Source organism: Amphiura filiformis, chromosome 17, assembly GCF_039555335.1.
Source record: "Amphiura filiformis chromosome 17, Afil_fr2py, whole genome shotgun sequence".
In the NCBI taxonomy this organism is placed as follows: domain Eukaryota; kingdom Metazoa; phylum Echinodermata; class Ophiuroidea; order Amphilepidida; family Amphiuridae; genus Amphiura; species Amphiura filiformis.
This window is the reverse complement of record NC_092644.1, coordinates 9,002,700-9,015,639: the sequence shown is the minus strand read 5'-3', so window position 1 is coordinate 9,015,639 and position 12,940 is coordinate 9,002,700. Positions and strand designations below refer to the sequence as shown.

The 12,940-nt window shown below is 39.4% G+C and overlaps 1 protein-coding gene across 1 annotated transcript; it reads right to left on the bottom strand.

Moving 5' to 3' along the window:
- Positions 1–795: 795 nt before the first annotated feature.
- On the bottom strand, positions 796–6,365 carry LOC140138367 (cytochrome P450 2U1-like). Its single transcript, XM_072160274.1, has 3 exons — positions 5,993–6,365; positions 3,863–4,831; positions 796–974 (listed from the first exon to the last, which is right to left on the bottom strand). Exons 1-3 carry the CDS (start codon positions 6,363–6,365, stop codon positions 796–798), a joined length of 1,521 nt encoding a protein of 506 aa, XP_072016375.1.
- Between the last annotated feature and the right edge of the window lie 6,575 nt (positions 6,366–12,940).

Sequence of the window (12,940 nt, the reverse complement as noted above, 5' to 3'; positions counted from 1 at the left end):
TCTGCTAGCGGCTAGCTGCACTAATTAGTAGGCCCTTAATATAATTAATAATATCCCTGAGAATCAAACATCTTGCTTTGATAAAAAAAAATAATATCACAATAGCACTGGATGATTAAAATAATCCTTGATTAATGACAATAAAATTTGTGTTTAATAAAATATTGAAAAAATCAGTCGGACATCGGATTTCGAACTCGGATCCGCGTATCCGGAGTCGAACGCCGTAACCATTGGGCCAAAAAAGGGGCATAAAGGACTACCTCTTGGGGGAAAGAAAGAACTCTGATGTAAATTGCTGTGTCGAAGTGCAGCATTTATTATATGAATTTATGCATCGTCCGGAAAGAACAAAAGATGATTTTTTGGCGAATGGGGTTCAGAAAATGCTAGGGTATAATTGGAAGTAAATCTGAAAAAGTAGTGTGTAGGTGATTGCCCGCTAGTGCTGTAGCCTTGTCCAAAAATTCCGTGTCAGCATTATTTTCCACTAATTTTTGCCATGAAATACCGCGTGAAATGAAGCAAAAATATTTGTTTATTATCAAACAATGATTGACTGTAGGATTGGTGTCCCTTTTTGAATTAATGGGTTGTCAAGATATTACATTTGCCGGACTCTAAATAACATTAAACATGGTTTTAGATACAATTTATACCCAGCGAAAAATATCATAGAACAATAGAAGTGTTTTAATGTTACGTGTAAATATAGTCTCGCGGGAGCATCTGTTTATTAGTCTTCTTTATCAGTCTTTTTTTTTAAAACTTGCTGGTCACGGCTACCACGTGACTCTAATATCGGGGTACTGCAACTATTCTGTACTCCTCGGGAACAAGAGTCATGCCCATTTCTGGTTCCAGGCTTGGTTGAGCTCCTTCTGGTAGACGAAATGAGAATTTATGAAGAAGATGGGTAAAGATAAGGAAGAGTTCCATCAAAGCCAACTGTTCACCCAAACATTTACGTTTTCCTGAACACAAAGAAAAACAATAAGTAGGGCATATGATTAATTAAAACATCCATAAAACTGCCTATTTCGGAATCAATGTTGCAAAGTTATTTTTTTAAGCTTTGACACCTATATTCTTATAAAAAAAAACCACGTTTGCAGCCTACAAGTGGCGCAGGGTCCATAAGTACAACGACTGTGACTACCCTAACAGCTTCCCATTGCACAAGCGAGCCAAAGCGCCTTACCCAAGGGCGCAACACGGTGGTGGGACGGGGAATCGAACCCACGCACATCGAGCAAGCTCTCGGATTATGAGTCCAAGGCCGTAACCACTGAGCCACCGTGCCTTCTCTGGCTCACGTTGTCTGCGTACTAAATATTCGCTCATTTGACTTTTATGATGATTTATATTATTGGTGTTTCTTTGCATTACCTTTTCGATAAATACCATAAGCCTTTGCGAGTACACCTGAGATGTCGTCATTTGACGTCACGCCGATGTGCACATCGTTTAGCAAATATCGTTTCTGCGCATTCCAAAGCCGTGAAGTGCGCAGTACTGATGTGCGCATCGGTGTATGGGATTTAATTACCGAAAAGGTGAATTCGTTGTATTATGTATGCCTACTGTGTCCATAATGTAATATTTGCCTCGCAAATCGGCCCCTGCTTCCGGGATAACGTTGTCATGGTTATTTTCCATAGCCAATACTGCGCTTTACTGCCAAAGTATCATAGTAAAACCCCTGAGAGGCACTCAACTTTGCAGGTGACGCGTATGTAGGGCTGTTAAGACCCCCCTTTTCAGCGTCGCTGTCAGCCAAAGACCCCATATTTTTTTTACGAACACATGCTCTGTCACCCGAAGACCCCTATTTTTCCATTTGATCTGTCACCCAAAGACCCTTACAAGTTCAATTTGAACAACAATTTTCATTTATCACTGATTTTGTTACTTATTTTGAAAAAACAAAGAATTTCGAAGCCATTTAGAACTAGAAGTTCGATTTTCGAGGTTTCTGTGGCGCTGTTTCAGCCCTCACCCAAAGATTCCATTTAAAAAAAAAGTCACTGATTCTCACCCAATGACCCCATATTTTTACATTCTGCTCTCACCGAATGCCCCTTGGTGCGAAAGTGCCAGCCCTACCCCTATATCCTTTTCATATTGAAGTGTCCCCCCCCCCCGGAGTAAAACACAGTGGTATTCAATTGTTATATAGACGAATCCAACGAGCCAAGTCATGGTCAGGATTTGGTCGGCATGCACAAAATGGTGTTGTGAGTGCCCAATTGGGTGGATTAATTTGAAATGGATATAGGTGTATGGCTGGCACTTTCGCACTAAGGGGCATTCGGTGAGAGCAAAATGTAAAAATATGGGGTCATTGGGTGAGAGCATGATATTTGGCATTCGGTGAGAGCAAAATGTAAAAAATATGGGGTCATTGGGTGAGAACATGACTTTTTTTTAATGGAATCTTTGGGTGAGAGCCGAAACAGCGTCGCAGAAACGTCGAAAATCAAATTTCTAGTTCAAAATGGCTTCAAATTTCTTTGTTTTTTCAAAATAAGTGACAAAATCAGTGATAAATGAAAGTTGCTGTTAAAATTGAACTTGTAAGGGTCTTTGGGTGACAGATCAAATGGAAAAATAGGGGTCTTCGGGTGACAGAACATGTGTTCGTAAAAAATATGGGTCTTTGGGTGACAGCGACGCTGAAAAAGGGGTCTTAACAGCCCTACATACGCGTCACCTCCAAAGTTGGAGGGCTCCCCCCGGGATTAAACCTGCTTAAAATTCGATGTTAGATTCTTTTGTGTTGTAAACTGCCATCATTCTTTTGTCTACGTGTAACACGGGTGATAGAATGCAGTTTAAAATACCCTCCAAGGCCGCATCATTTCACATTTTAGGGGACCCAGCTAATGGCTGCCATTGAGGTGTAGGAATGCGTGAAATTGGATTCGTCTATACTCAAGGCTGCATTTTTACTCAATTTGGAGCGAGCAGACAGATTTGCTTCCATGTCAAACCAAGCCCCTAACAGAACGTGACCGGTTTATCGCCCGGATTTATCGTTTGCTAGGGTACCACAGTCTCGGTTCGGTTCTGGGTTTAACGATACATAGTGCCGATAAACCTGTAACCCCCTGAAAGGAATCCCCTAATATTGTAATGTCAAGGGTATAAACAATCACAAGATCTGGGCAGATCTTTGATGAAATGAAGTGATCTGTGATCTATGAATTTAGCACAGCAACGTGTTCACAAAGTTAAACACGTGGAATCAGCCAAATTGGAGTTATAACGAAGGTGCTGTACAATAAGCTATTGACCGAAGGGGATATTATGGATTACGCCAATGTGCACAGTCATTCCGAAAGAGGGATTTATTTTGGTCTTCGTCGTCAAGTTGAGAATTGATTCAATAAGCTTCTAAAGTCTGTCAAGTGGAAAAGAGTGGATTACCTAGAGCAAGGAGTGAATGGTGAAAATAACAGTTTGAATGCCAAAGGATATATTGTCGTGGAATTACAAAGTTGGAACTGGACATCACATTACTTCAGAGAGTTGTCTGGAAGTGTGAGTGCATCAGGACATTGCATGCAGAACAAGGATCTCGTAATGTTTGTATAAATTTACACGTGGAAGCATTGTTCATACACAATGTATTTAGAAACAAATTAATGTTTTGTTTATATTTTAGTTTTTATTCGCGGTCATATCTTTAAAACTATTTTATCAAATGAACTCTGGTTTCCGGCAAATTATAGCTAATAGACGGGGCTCTCACGTATGTAAACGCCTAATGATGGTTGAGAACACTTTTTAAAATCGCCACATTCGTTGGATCCCGTTTTTATGGGACACCCTGTATAAGTGAAATATAATACATTCATACCAATCGAAAATGGGATCAACTCTTCCCTGCGATTCACTTTTCCATCAGAATCTAGAAATCTCTCTGGCTTAAATGACTCCGCTTCCTTCCAGATTCTCTCATCATGATGAATAGCCGATAGATTCGGTATCACCATCGTACCTTGTGGTATATCAAATCCACAAAGCTTAGTATCAATAGTAGTTGCTCTTGGCACTCCAAGAGGAGCGACACTACCAATGCGCTGTATTTCAAGAAGCGTTGCTTCGGTGTACGGAAGTTGAGGTCTGTCCTTTAAGGAAGGCATTCTATTCCGCTGAGCCACAGAATCCAATTCGGCTTGGACCTTCTCTTGGATGTCAGGTTGCAGCACCATGTAAAGGAAACCCCACTTTAATGTTGTGGACGTTGTTTCTGTTGCAGCTCCAAATAGATCACCTACACACGCTACGAAATCTTCATCGTCGAACCATTCAGCAATATCAGGGGTTTCTTCCTTAATGTTCTCTTGATTATCCAAGTACGTCTCGATGAAACTAGTGCACGGATCTCCTCGAGTGTAATTCTCACGCGATAGGTCAATCATTTCTTTACAAAATGCATCAATTTGACCACTGAGTCGTTTGACGTTGTCAAATCCAGAGAATGGTAAGTATCGCATCCAGGGTACAAAGTTTGCAACACCAGTGAAAGAGCCATCTTTTAAGATTTGTACTAGAACATTGAGAATGCGCAATAGTTTCGGATCATCATAAGCAAAGCCATGTCCGAAAATGAGACACCAGATGACATTGCAACTAGTCATTTCTAAACAGTGAAATGGTGAGAATTCTTTTCCTTCATGTTTAGAAATAACATTACATAGACGTTGGATTTCTTCAGCGATTTGGTCTTCCAGTTTGCACTTCCCCATGCCAAGATCACGGAAAGCAGTTAATGCGAATCGCCGTCGTATGCGTTGCACCATACTACTGTGAGCTCGAACAAGACCTGTAAGTGAAAAGAATGAATGCATCCCGTAAAGAAAAGCAACTTTGAAATTCATTGTTCTGACATTTCATAATAAATATTTCGAAATATCGTCATTCCCAACTTAAAGGTTCAATACACGCTAATCCAACAGGTGCGAGTGAGACGTACATGGTTTCAGCATAATGTGAAATTTCTATAGAATCACTATCCAGACGACCGTCCATCTCTTCACGGTCTATGAATAGACCGAATGAGAATATCAAGGATTTCACCCACCAAGTGTAAGTCCAATCGGGCGAAGTTTAAAATGTGACCCCATAATGACCGTTGACCTTGGATGACCTTCGATTGTATTTTTTCACATTCCCCCATATCAAGGATTCCACTCACCTAGTTTAAGCCAAATTGGACAAAGCTTAAAATTTGACCCAATGGTGACCTCCATTGTATTTTTTGTACATTCCTCTTATATCATGGATTCCACTCAGCAAGTTTGAGCCCAATCGGATGTTTGAAATTTGACCTTTGACCTCCGATTTCAACCAAACGTAGTTTATATTACTCCTCGTATTTTGCTCGATCTCCCGTATGAATTTGGCGATATTCAGGTCAAAACTGACGGAGTCTTTTACACGTACACAAGGCAAATTATGAGTGAATATGAGCAAATGTGTGATCATAGTGCATGTCAGTTTCACCAGTGATCTGATCCTGGGGATCTGATGATGTCCTAAACGTCGATTTAACACACATCACAATGTATTAAAAAACAAAAACAAACAAACACACAATATTCCATGGCCCTAGTACACTGCAACTACAATGGCTTAAACCGTTTAAACTATTACGGAATAAAACCATAAATGTATAACTCGTGCTACTGTTTAAGGGTTGTGGTTTAAAGCTTAATATACAGTGTTTTTGAGTATTTAAATAAAAAAACTGTTGCTTAATCATTTAAACAGTGGCAAAGTTTAAGGCTTTTTGTTAGAAGTGTGCGTATATTAAACAATGCAGAGTTCAGTAATTTAAAAAAACGTGTAAAGACTTATTAATCGGCGAATGAAGAGTGTGTGGGGGTGTGTGTGTTTAGCCGAATGTTTGGCGTAAATGACTGCGATTTTGAAGCTCCTTAATTTCCCAAAGACCCGATTTCAAAACTTTTATTGCTGCACCTACCTTTTCCAGACGGTCCATTCAAAACAAGAATTTTAGGTCTGTCATCAAACTCAGCACCTTGTTTAAGAAACGCTTGACGCACGGACTCAAAATCGTTGAGAATAAGCACAGGAAAAGATCCGAATTGTAGGCGATAAACTGGTCCGTACTTCTGAGTTAATTGGTTGATAGTTTTATAGGGTTCCTTTGGATCGAGACTTGGGAGGTTACCTAATGTGGGCCACCTGAATAGGGGACCCGGTGGTAACTTTCTTGCTGGTTTCCGATTATTTATGATGCTAAGATATAGTAACGCAAACGTAAATACAGCGAGGAGAATCGTTGTCCAGTCCTGAATGAGAGGCTGAAGAAGGTTATTCATTATATTCGCCATCTTTGAATTTGCCAACTAAATCTGTGTCGTGTCACTAGTTTGATTGCAAATTTAAGGCAAATTCGTTATGCTTGACTTAGAATTAGACTTATGCGTGAACTAGTTCTGCCTATTGCAGGTGTACCGCGACTTTATACTGAGTTGAAAAGTGCCTATTGTTCTTTTCTAATTGAGCAGCGAACCAGAACCTTGGGACAAATGTAGGGGAACCTGTTGACCTGTTGTCGAATGCCAAAATATACCATGTTTACGGTGAATAGTTTCACACTGCAGTTGTGTGTACCTGCGATAACGAATATGGGCTGCAGGTAGAATCAGGTGCAAAGTATATACAAAGGTGAAGTGCGATAAAATAAAAAGGATGCCAGCTGGTTACAAGGAGACTTCGCTCAATGCTGCCTTAAAGGCATTAAGCGAGGTGAAGTCTCTTGGGTCCTTGGGCCTTCCATTCCCTGTGGGAAGAAGGAAGCCAAGTAAGTCTGGGAGCTGCTGTATGGTGTCCAGAATCTGGAAGCATGTCCTCTGGTGCTAGATGTTGCTAAGGTCAGGTGATGCTCCCAGTTGATGTCGACCAGATTGTACCTTATTCTGTACAGCATGGAGAGTCTGGCTTGGCGACGTCTAGATTGGAGTGACGGCCATTTGAGATCACTAAGAAGTGACGTGACGCTGGTCCTACGATCATACTTGCTGGTGACGAATCGCGCGCTACTTCTTTGGACGCATGATGGAGACTATGCTCACAGAGCTTACACAGGATTGATGTCAGTGATATAGGTCTGTAGTTGAATCTGAATGACGGATGCCCGCTTCCAAGAAGCTGGTACTGTGCCCTGATCCAACGAAGCTTGGCATAGTAGAGTGATCGCAGTAGCAATTTCTACTGCCGTTTCCCTGAGAAGTCTTGCTGGAATTCCATCTGGACCTGTGGACTTGTGTGGTTTTAAGTTCTGGAGAAGCTTGATGACACCTGGAATGCTGACAGCAATTCTATCCATTGGTGGATGGGGACTAGGTCCAAGGTTTGGCATGGTGGTTGACTTGTCATCAGTGAATACAGATGCAAAGTGACGGTTCAGGATGCTTGCTTTGGTCTTTGGATCACTGTGGAGGATGTTGCCGTGTTGGTCGCAGCGCTTAGATTTAATTAGCGCACCAAGACGTTTATTTCCACCTGGTTCGCTGCATTATGATGTTAGTGAGATATTGGTTGTAGGCTTGCCGGCATGTTGTTTGAGCTTCGTTCTTAAGTCTCCTGAAGCGGCGCCAGTCTCTGTCCTTATTGGTCTTCCTTGCCTTTCTAAAGGCACGATTTCCTACGACAGATTCTCTTGGTGGTAGTTGTGAACCACGGTTGATTGAATCTTGATGAGCTGCGTTTTAAGGCCAGAATAATGGAAGACACATTCGTCCACGCCCGAATTTGAGATTTCTTGATATTTATCTTCGACTTTCTTGGACCCATATGAATATTGATCCGGGTCTTATGATGAGTGTCGTCCCCGGGTGGAGAAATATTATTATTTGTCAACAAGGTTTATTGAACGTTCTTATTCTAAAAGACATGTCTTAACCTACTACATGAACAATATAATTCATGTCCCAAATGACTTACCGAAAGAAATTACCTTATTTTGCAATACACAGCTGTTTAATTAAATAATTACTGTCTGTTCAATTAGCTTAGATTCTTGAATTTTTAAGATATTTGAAAAAATAAAAACTTGTGGCCAAAGTCATCAAAGAAAAGTGTTAGAACAGCCTTAGACCTAACGTGATTTATACTTTTCAAATTCCAAAGTTCAATTTAAACCCCATTTCTTTTCAATTTTGCCTCATTTTAGGCAGTTACTTGTGTCCACCGAAAGGGTTCGCGACCTTTTTACAAATCGAGTGGGACGGTCCATTGTCAACTTAGGGCATTTAGCAAAACAATCTGTCCACCAATCTGTCGTGCCATTTCAATTGTTATACCGTTCCGGTTATTGGATAGGTTCAATGGGTGATGATGGTCCACCGGTTTTTGTTACATGCATACTGCAGTTACTGTCCGTTTTCCTATACACAATACACAGTGCTCTTTCCCATTGACGCGTGACCTTTACAAATAGCCCTACGTTAACAGTATGGGGATATGACTAGTTAACGTCGCTGTGTGAAAAATAACCGGCCAATATTAAAAGTACTCTTCTAAAGTTCTAGAAAATATAGTTTTTAACATGTCCTAAATTTTTAGCTAATTTAGATGTTTGGAAATATTCGTACTTTGGTGTTTTAGTTAATGTTATAGGTAATAGTACATTGCCTAGTTAACGTCGCTGTGTGAAAAATAACCGGCCAATATTTAAAGTACTCTTCTAAAATTCTAGACAATATAGTTTTGTAACATGTCCTAAATTTTTAGCTAATTTAGGTGTTTGGAGAGGGTCGTACTTTTGTGTTTTAGGAAGGACATGTAAACGACAGATAACACCAAAAATATGAAGAAATTATTTCCAAACCGTGTTAAGTCAAAAATCATTATATTGCTCATTTTCAAGAATGCTGGTTTACAAAAAGCACGCCATTGTCTGATTTCGTGAACAAAGCCACACATAACATTGTTTCCTTTCGTTTCCTTTATAATCGGTTACCCAACTGAAGCTATGAATACCAGCTTTATTGCGATATCGCACATGAAAACAGTCACTTGTGCACAACCAGAGAAGATCCGATTTAATCAGTTGAGCTGTTTCAATGAGTGTTATCTTGGTTTAATAGCTTTTAATGGGGTTAAGTCCTGCAAAGGTCGAGATGAATTCTACTGTAGACATGACTGCATCATGGCACGAAATTATATGGCACGATTACGTTTTATGCATTACATTATTGTGAGCATTATTTTTTCCTAAAGAATGACTTCAAGATTTCGTTCTTATTTCAACTGGTTCACTATGTAAATTGAGTTTTGTTTAATACCACCATTCCTTCCCAAGAATATCAGCATTCGCTTGACATTGTCAGATACAGTGACTTTACAAGAATTGTTTTCTGTAACCTGATTGTTTTAAATTATATGTTCTTGTACAAAAGTTCTTTTGTTTCACAGTTTTTTCAGTTTGTATTCAACAAACAAAACGAAATAGCAAATTGATAATAAATGTGTAGATTTATAATAGGCCTATTATAGGCCTACACCTTCTCAGACCCATTCTCAGACCCATAAATAAATAAATAAATAAATAAATAAATAAATAAATAAATAAATAAATAAATAAATAAATAAATAGATAAATAAATAAATACGCAAGGAATGTATTTATATAAGCTGGGCCTATTTTAGAAAACCTAAGTTCATAAATAATAACGTAATGATTCAACAGTAGGGTTTCAACACAAATAAGGCACACTGGCAAATATTTTGCTGGACAATACCGGTACTTCCTGATGCGGATGGTCGAATAAATACTATCTCTGCGCATTGTGACATTCGTCCCCATTGCTCCAAATGGATTGATTCAAAAAAGTTTATGGTACCCGATGTTCTACGGCTTTTTATAAAAATATCGCGCGAAAATACCAAAATTGAAAAGAAATTGGGTTTTAAATTGAACTTTAGAATTTGAAAAGTATAAACCACGTTAGGTCTAAGGCTGTGCTAACACTTTTCTTTGATGACTTTGACCACAATTTTTAATTTGTTCAAATATCTTAAAAATTCAAGAATCTAAGCTAATTGAACAGACAGTAGCAACAGTGCGATTTTTCTGCTATGTTATGACACAAATGGCTTGCCATACTAACACATTGCTCAACGCATGCATCATTTTACATAAGTTTCACAGTTTACATTACTGTACACAAATTGCAAAGAATATTTTTTATAAGGTTCATCGAAGCATCTTACACGGTGATAAGTTACAATACATGGTACTTTTTTTTTTTAATTTACCAAAGCACATTTTCCATGTATACACCATATTAAACAAAAGGCACCTATCCGCACTCTCCACTTCATGCACCTGTGGTCTGAACTATTTAAAATGCCCAAACTCACAACAATTGATTTGAACTCAATTTATCTACTACACCTGTACTCTCCCTTAAGCGCGCTTCAGACTCCGAGTATTGTACGTACAATATTGTATGTACAATATGTACGTTATTTAATCTATTGCCATTCTATTTCCAGCAATGTTTAAGTTCTAACGAATGTTTGATGACGAAAAATCGATAATATGTTACATACAATATCTAGGAGAAATATATTATCGATTTTACGTCATCAAACATTCGTTAGAACTTAAACAGTACAGGAAATAGAATGGCAATAGATTAAATAACGTACATATTGTACAATATTGTACGTACAATAAAAAGTCTGTATACTGCTTTATAGTCTCACCCGCAGCACCTGGGCCGAAACTGCGCCTCTTTACTTTCTTTGATAATCCATATACCGTGAAGTCATGGACGGTCATCTGCAGCATATCCTTTGAAGCTATGGTGGTTTCGCCTGAACACAAGACAGATGTCTTCAAACCTGCCGTACAAAAGGTCAATAACTCAACTCTCGTCCACTCAATTGCATTATCAGTCGCAAACCAATGGAATGTTGTGCTCTGAGCATCCGTGAGACCAAGGCTTATATAACGCAAATTGAAACTCATTCAATGCCAGAGTAACAGGTAGTGTTAGATAAATCGAAACAGTGAATATATTTTGTTATTTAATTAACTTGAAACTGCAGCAAATAAGCGTTTTTTACCGTTTCATTTCTTGTATTTATAATTGTTTTGCGACAACAGAGTTTACATTGCAGTCGTAACTGTGTCAGAGACAATGTAAGTACTTCGATTGAATGTCGCTTCTTTCAAACACGCTAATCCAACAGGTGCGAGCGAGACGTACACGGTCTCAGCATAATGTGAAATTTCTATAGAATTACGATCCAAACGACCGTCCATCTCTTCACGGTCTATGGATAATCTCACGTCACCCCAGGAGGTGAAAGCGCATAGGAACAATGCCGGAAACTACGTCACGCTATTGTTCGACCTTGGCTACATATTTTTTAACGCATGCGTGTTCGTCAATACCAACGCACTGAAGAGTCTATTGTTCTATTGTGTCCGATTTGAGCGCTGACATATTGGAAAATGTTGCCAATCAATATTAATGAAGTCGTGCGATCGACACCTACAACTGTTCAATTGGGCGACTTTATTGTTAGGTGCTTTTATTCATACATTGGGCGTATCGAGCTGTATCGGTTGGTCCGCTATTATATTTAATATAGTATTATAGGCCTACAAGTATGATTTGCTTTGCTTTATTGATTGATTCAGAAATAGTATGGCTATATGCTTCTCGAATTATCAGCAAATACGAGTATCACATTTGAGGACCAGGGTAGACTCTATTATACGCGATTCTCATGTAAAATACTATGGTAGGCCTATACATAATAAAACACCATGTGGACCGCGGCTAATGTCCTTAAAAATACTACAGTAGGAGTGATATCATAATTACTTCAAATCCTTATATGTAGACCTATTGGCAAACAATGTAGACAACTTACTTGTGTAGATTCTTATATCCGCCACACAGAGCGCACACTTTGCCTATGCTGCTGAACTGTCCGAAATGGTAGAGCAAAGCGTGTTCACTGAGTATAATCAAATGAGCGCCCAAACCAATTTGGGCGCTGCATGCAATAGGTTTGTATTGTAGGTGAACCTCTGTTTTGTGTGCATGCGACAACTCACGCACACCCTTGGGATGGACTAGTACAAAAGGTACCTCTCGTTCGTATAGGCGCTTTTACGTGACTTTCGTTTCATCACTAATTGACAATAGCCTGCCTATTATAGCGTTAATACGCTGGTCAGGTCAGTTACCGATTTAATGGCGGAAGCCCTTTGTCTCGAACAAAAGGTACCTCTCGATGAATAGCGTGTCGGGAACTCCAATTGGCACAAAGGAACAATAAGCGTTACATAATCTATTTCCCCTCCTTCCTATATAAACTCCTTGGTCAATACCAACGCTCTGCAAGGTCTATTGTTCTATTGTTTCCGATTAGAGCGCTGACATATTGGAAAATGTTGCCAATCAATATTCATGAGAGTGTACATTCAACGTCCAGTTTGCGAAATTGGGTGAGTTGTGTTTGGTAGGTGTGAAATACATCTGACTGGGCGTTTTAATTACGTAACGAATAAAGGCATTGACATCGTCGAATGGCTGCCCAGTGCTGTTATGTGTTTAGTTATTATATAGGCCTAATAATTATTATTAAATGTATTCATCATTCCTTTCTTTTCCCTTCTCTGTACTTATTCTTTCCTAGGCCTACATTTTATCACTCCCTCGCTCTCATTGTCCCCTCTCACCCTCCCTCTCTCATTTCCATAATTTTCCTTATATTTCTATTTATCTACTTGTCTTTATTATCCCTTCCTCCAGCCCTCTCTCATTCTCCATATCCCCTCCTCCCCTCTTCCTCCCTCCCCCTCCCAAGACTTCTCACAGAGGTGAATCTGTCCCTCCCTAACCCCCTCCCCTCTTTGGGTACGCCACTATTTCTATAC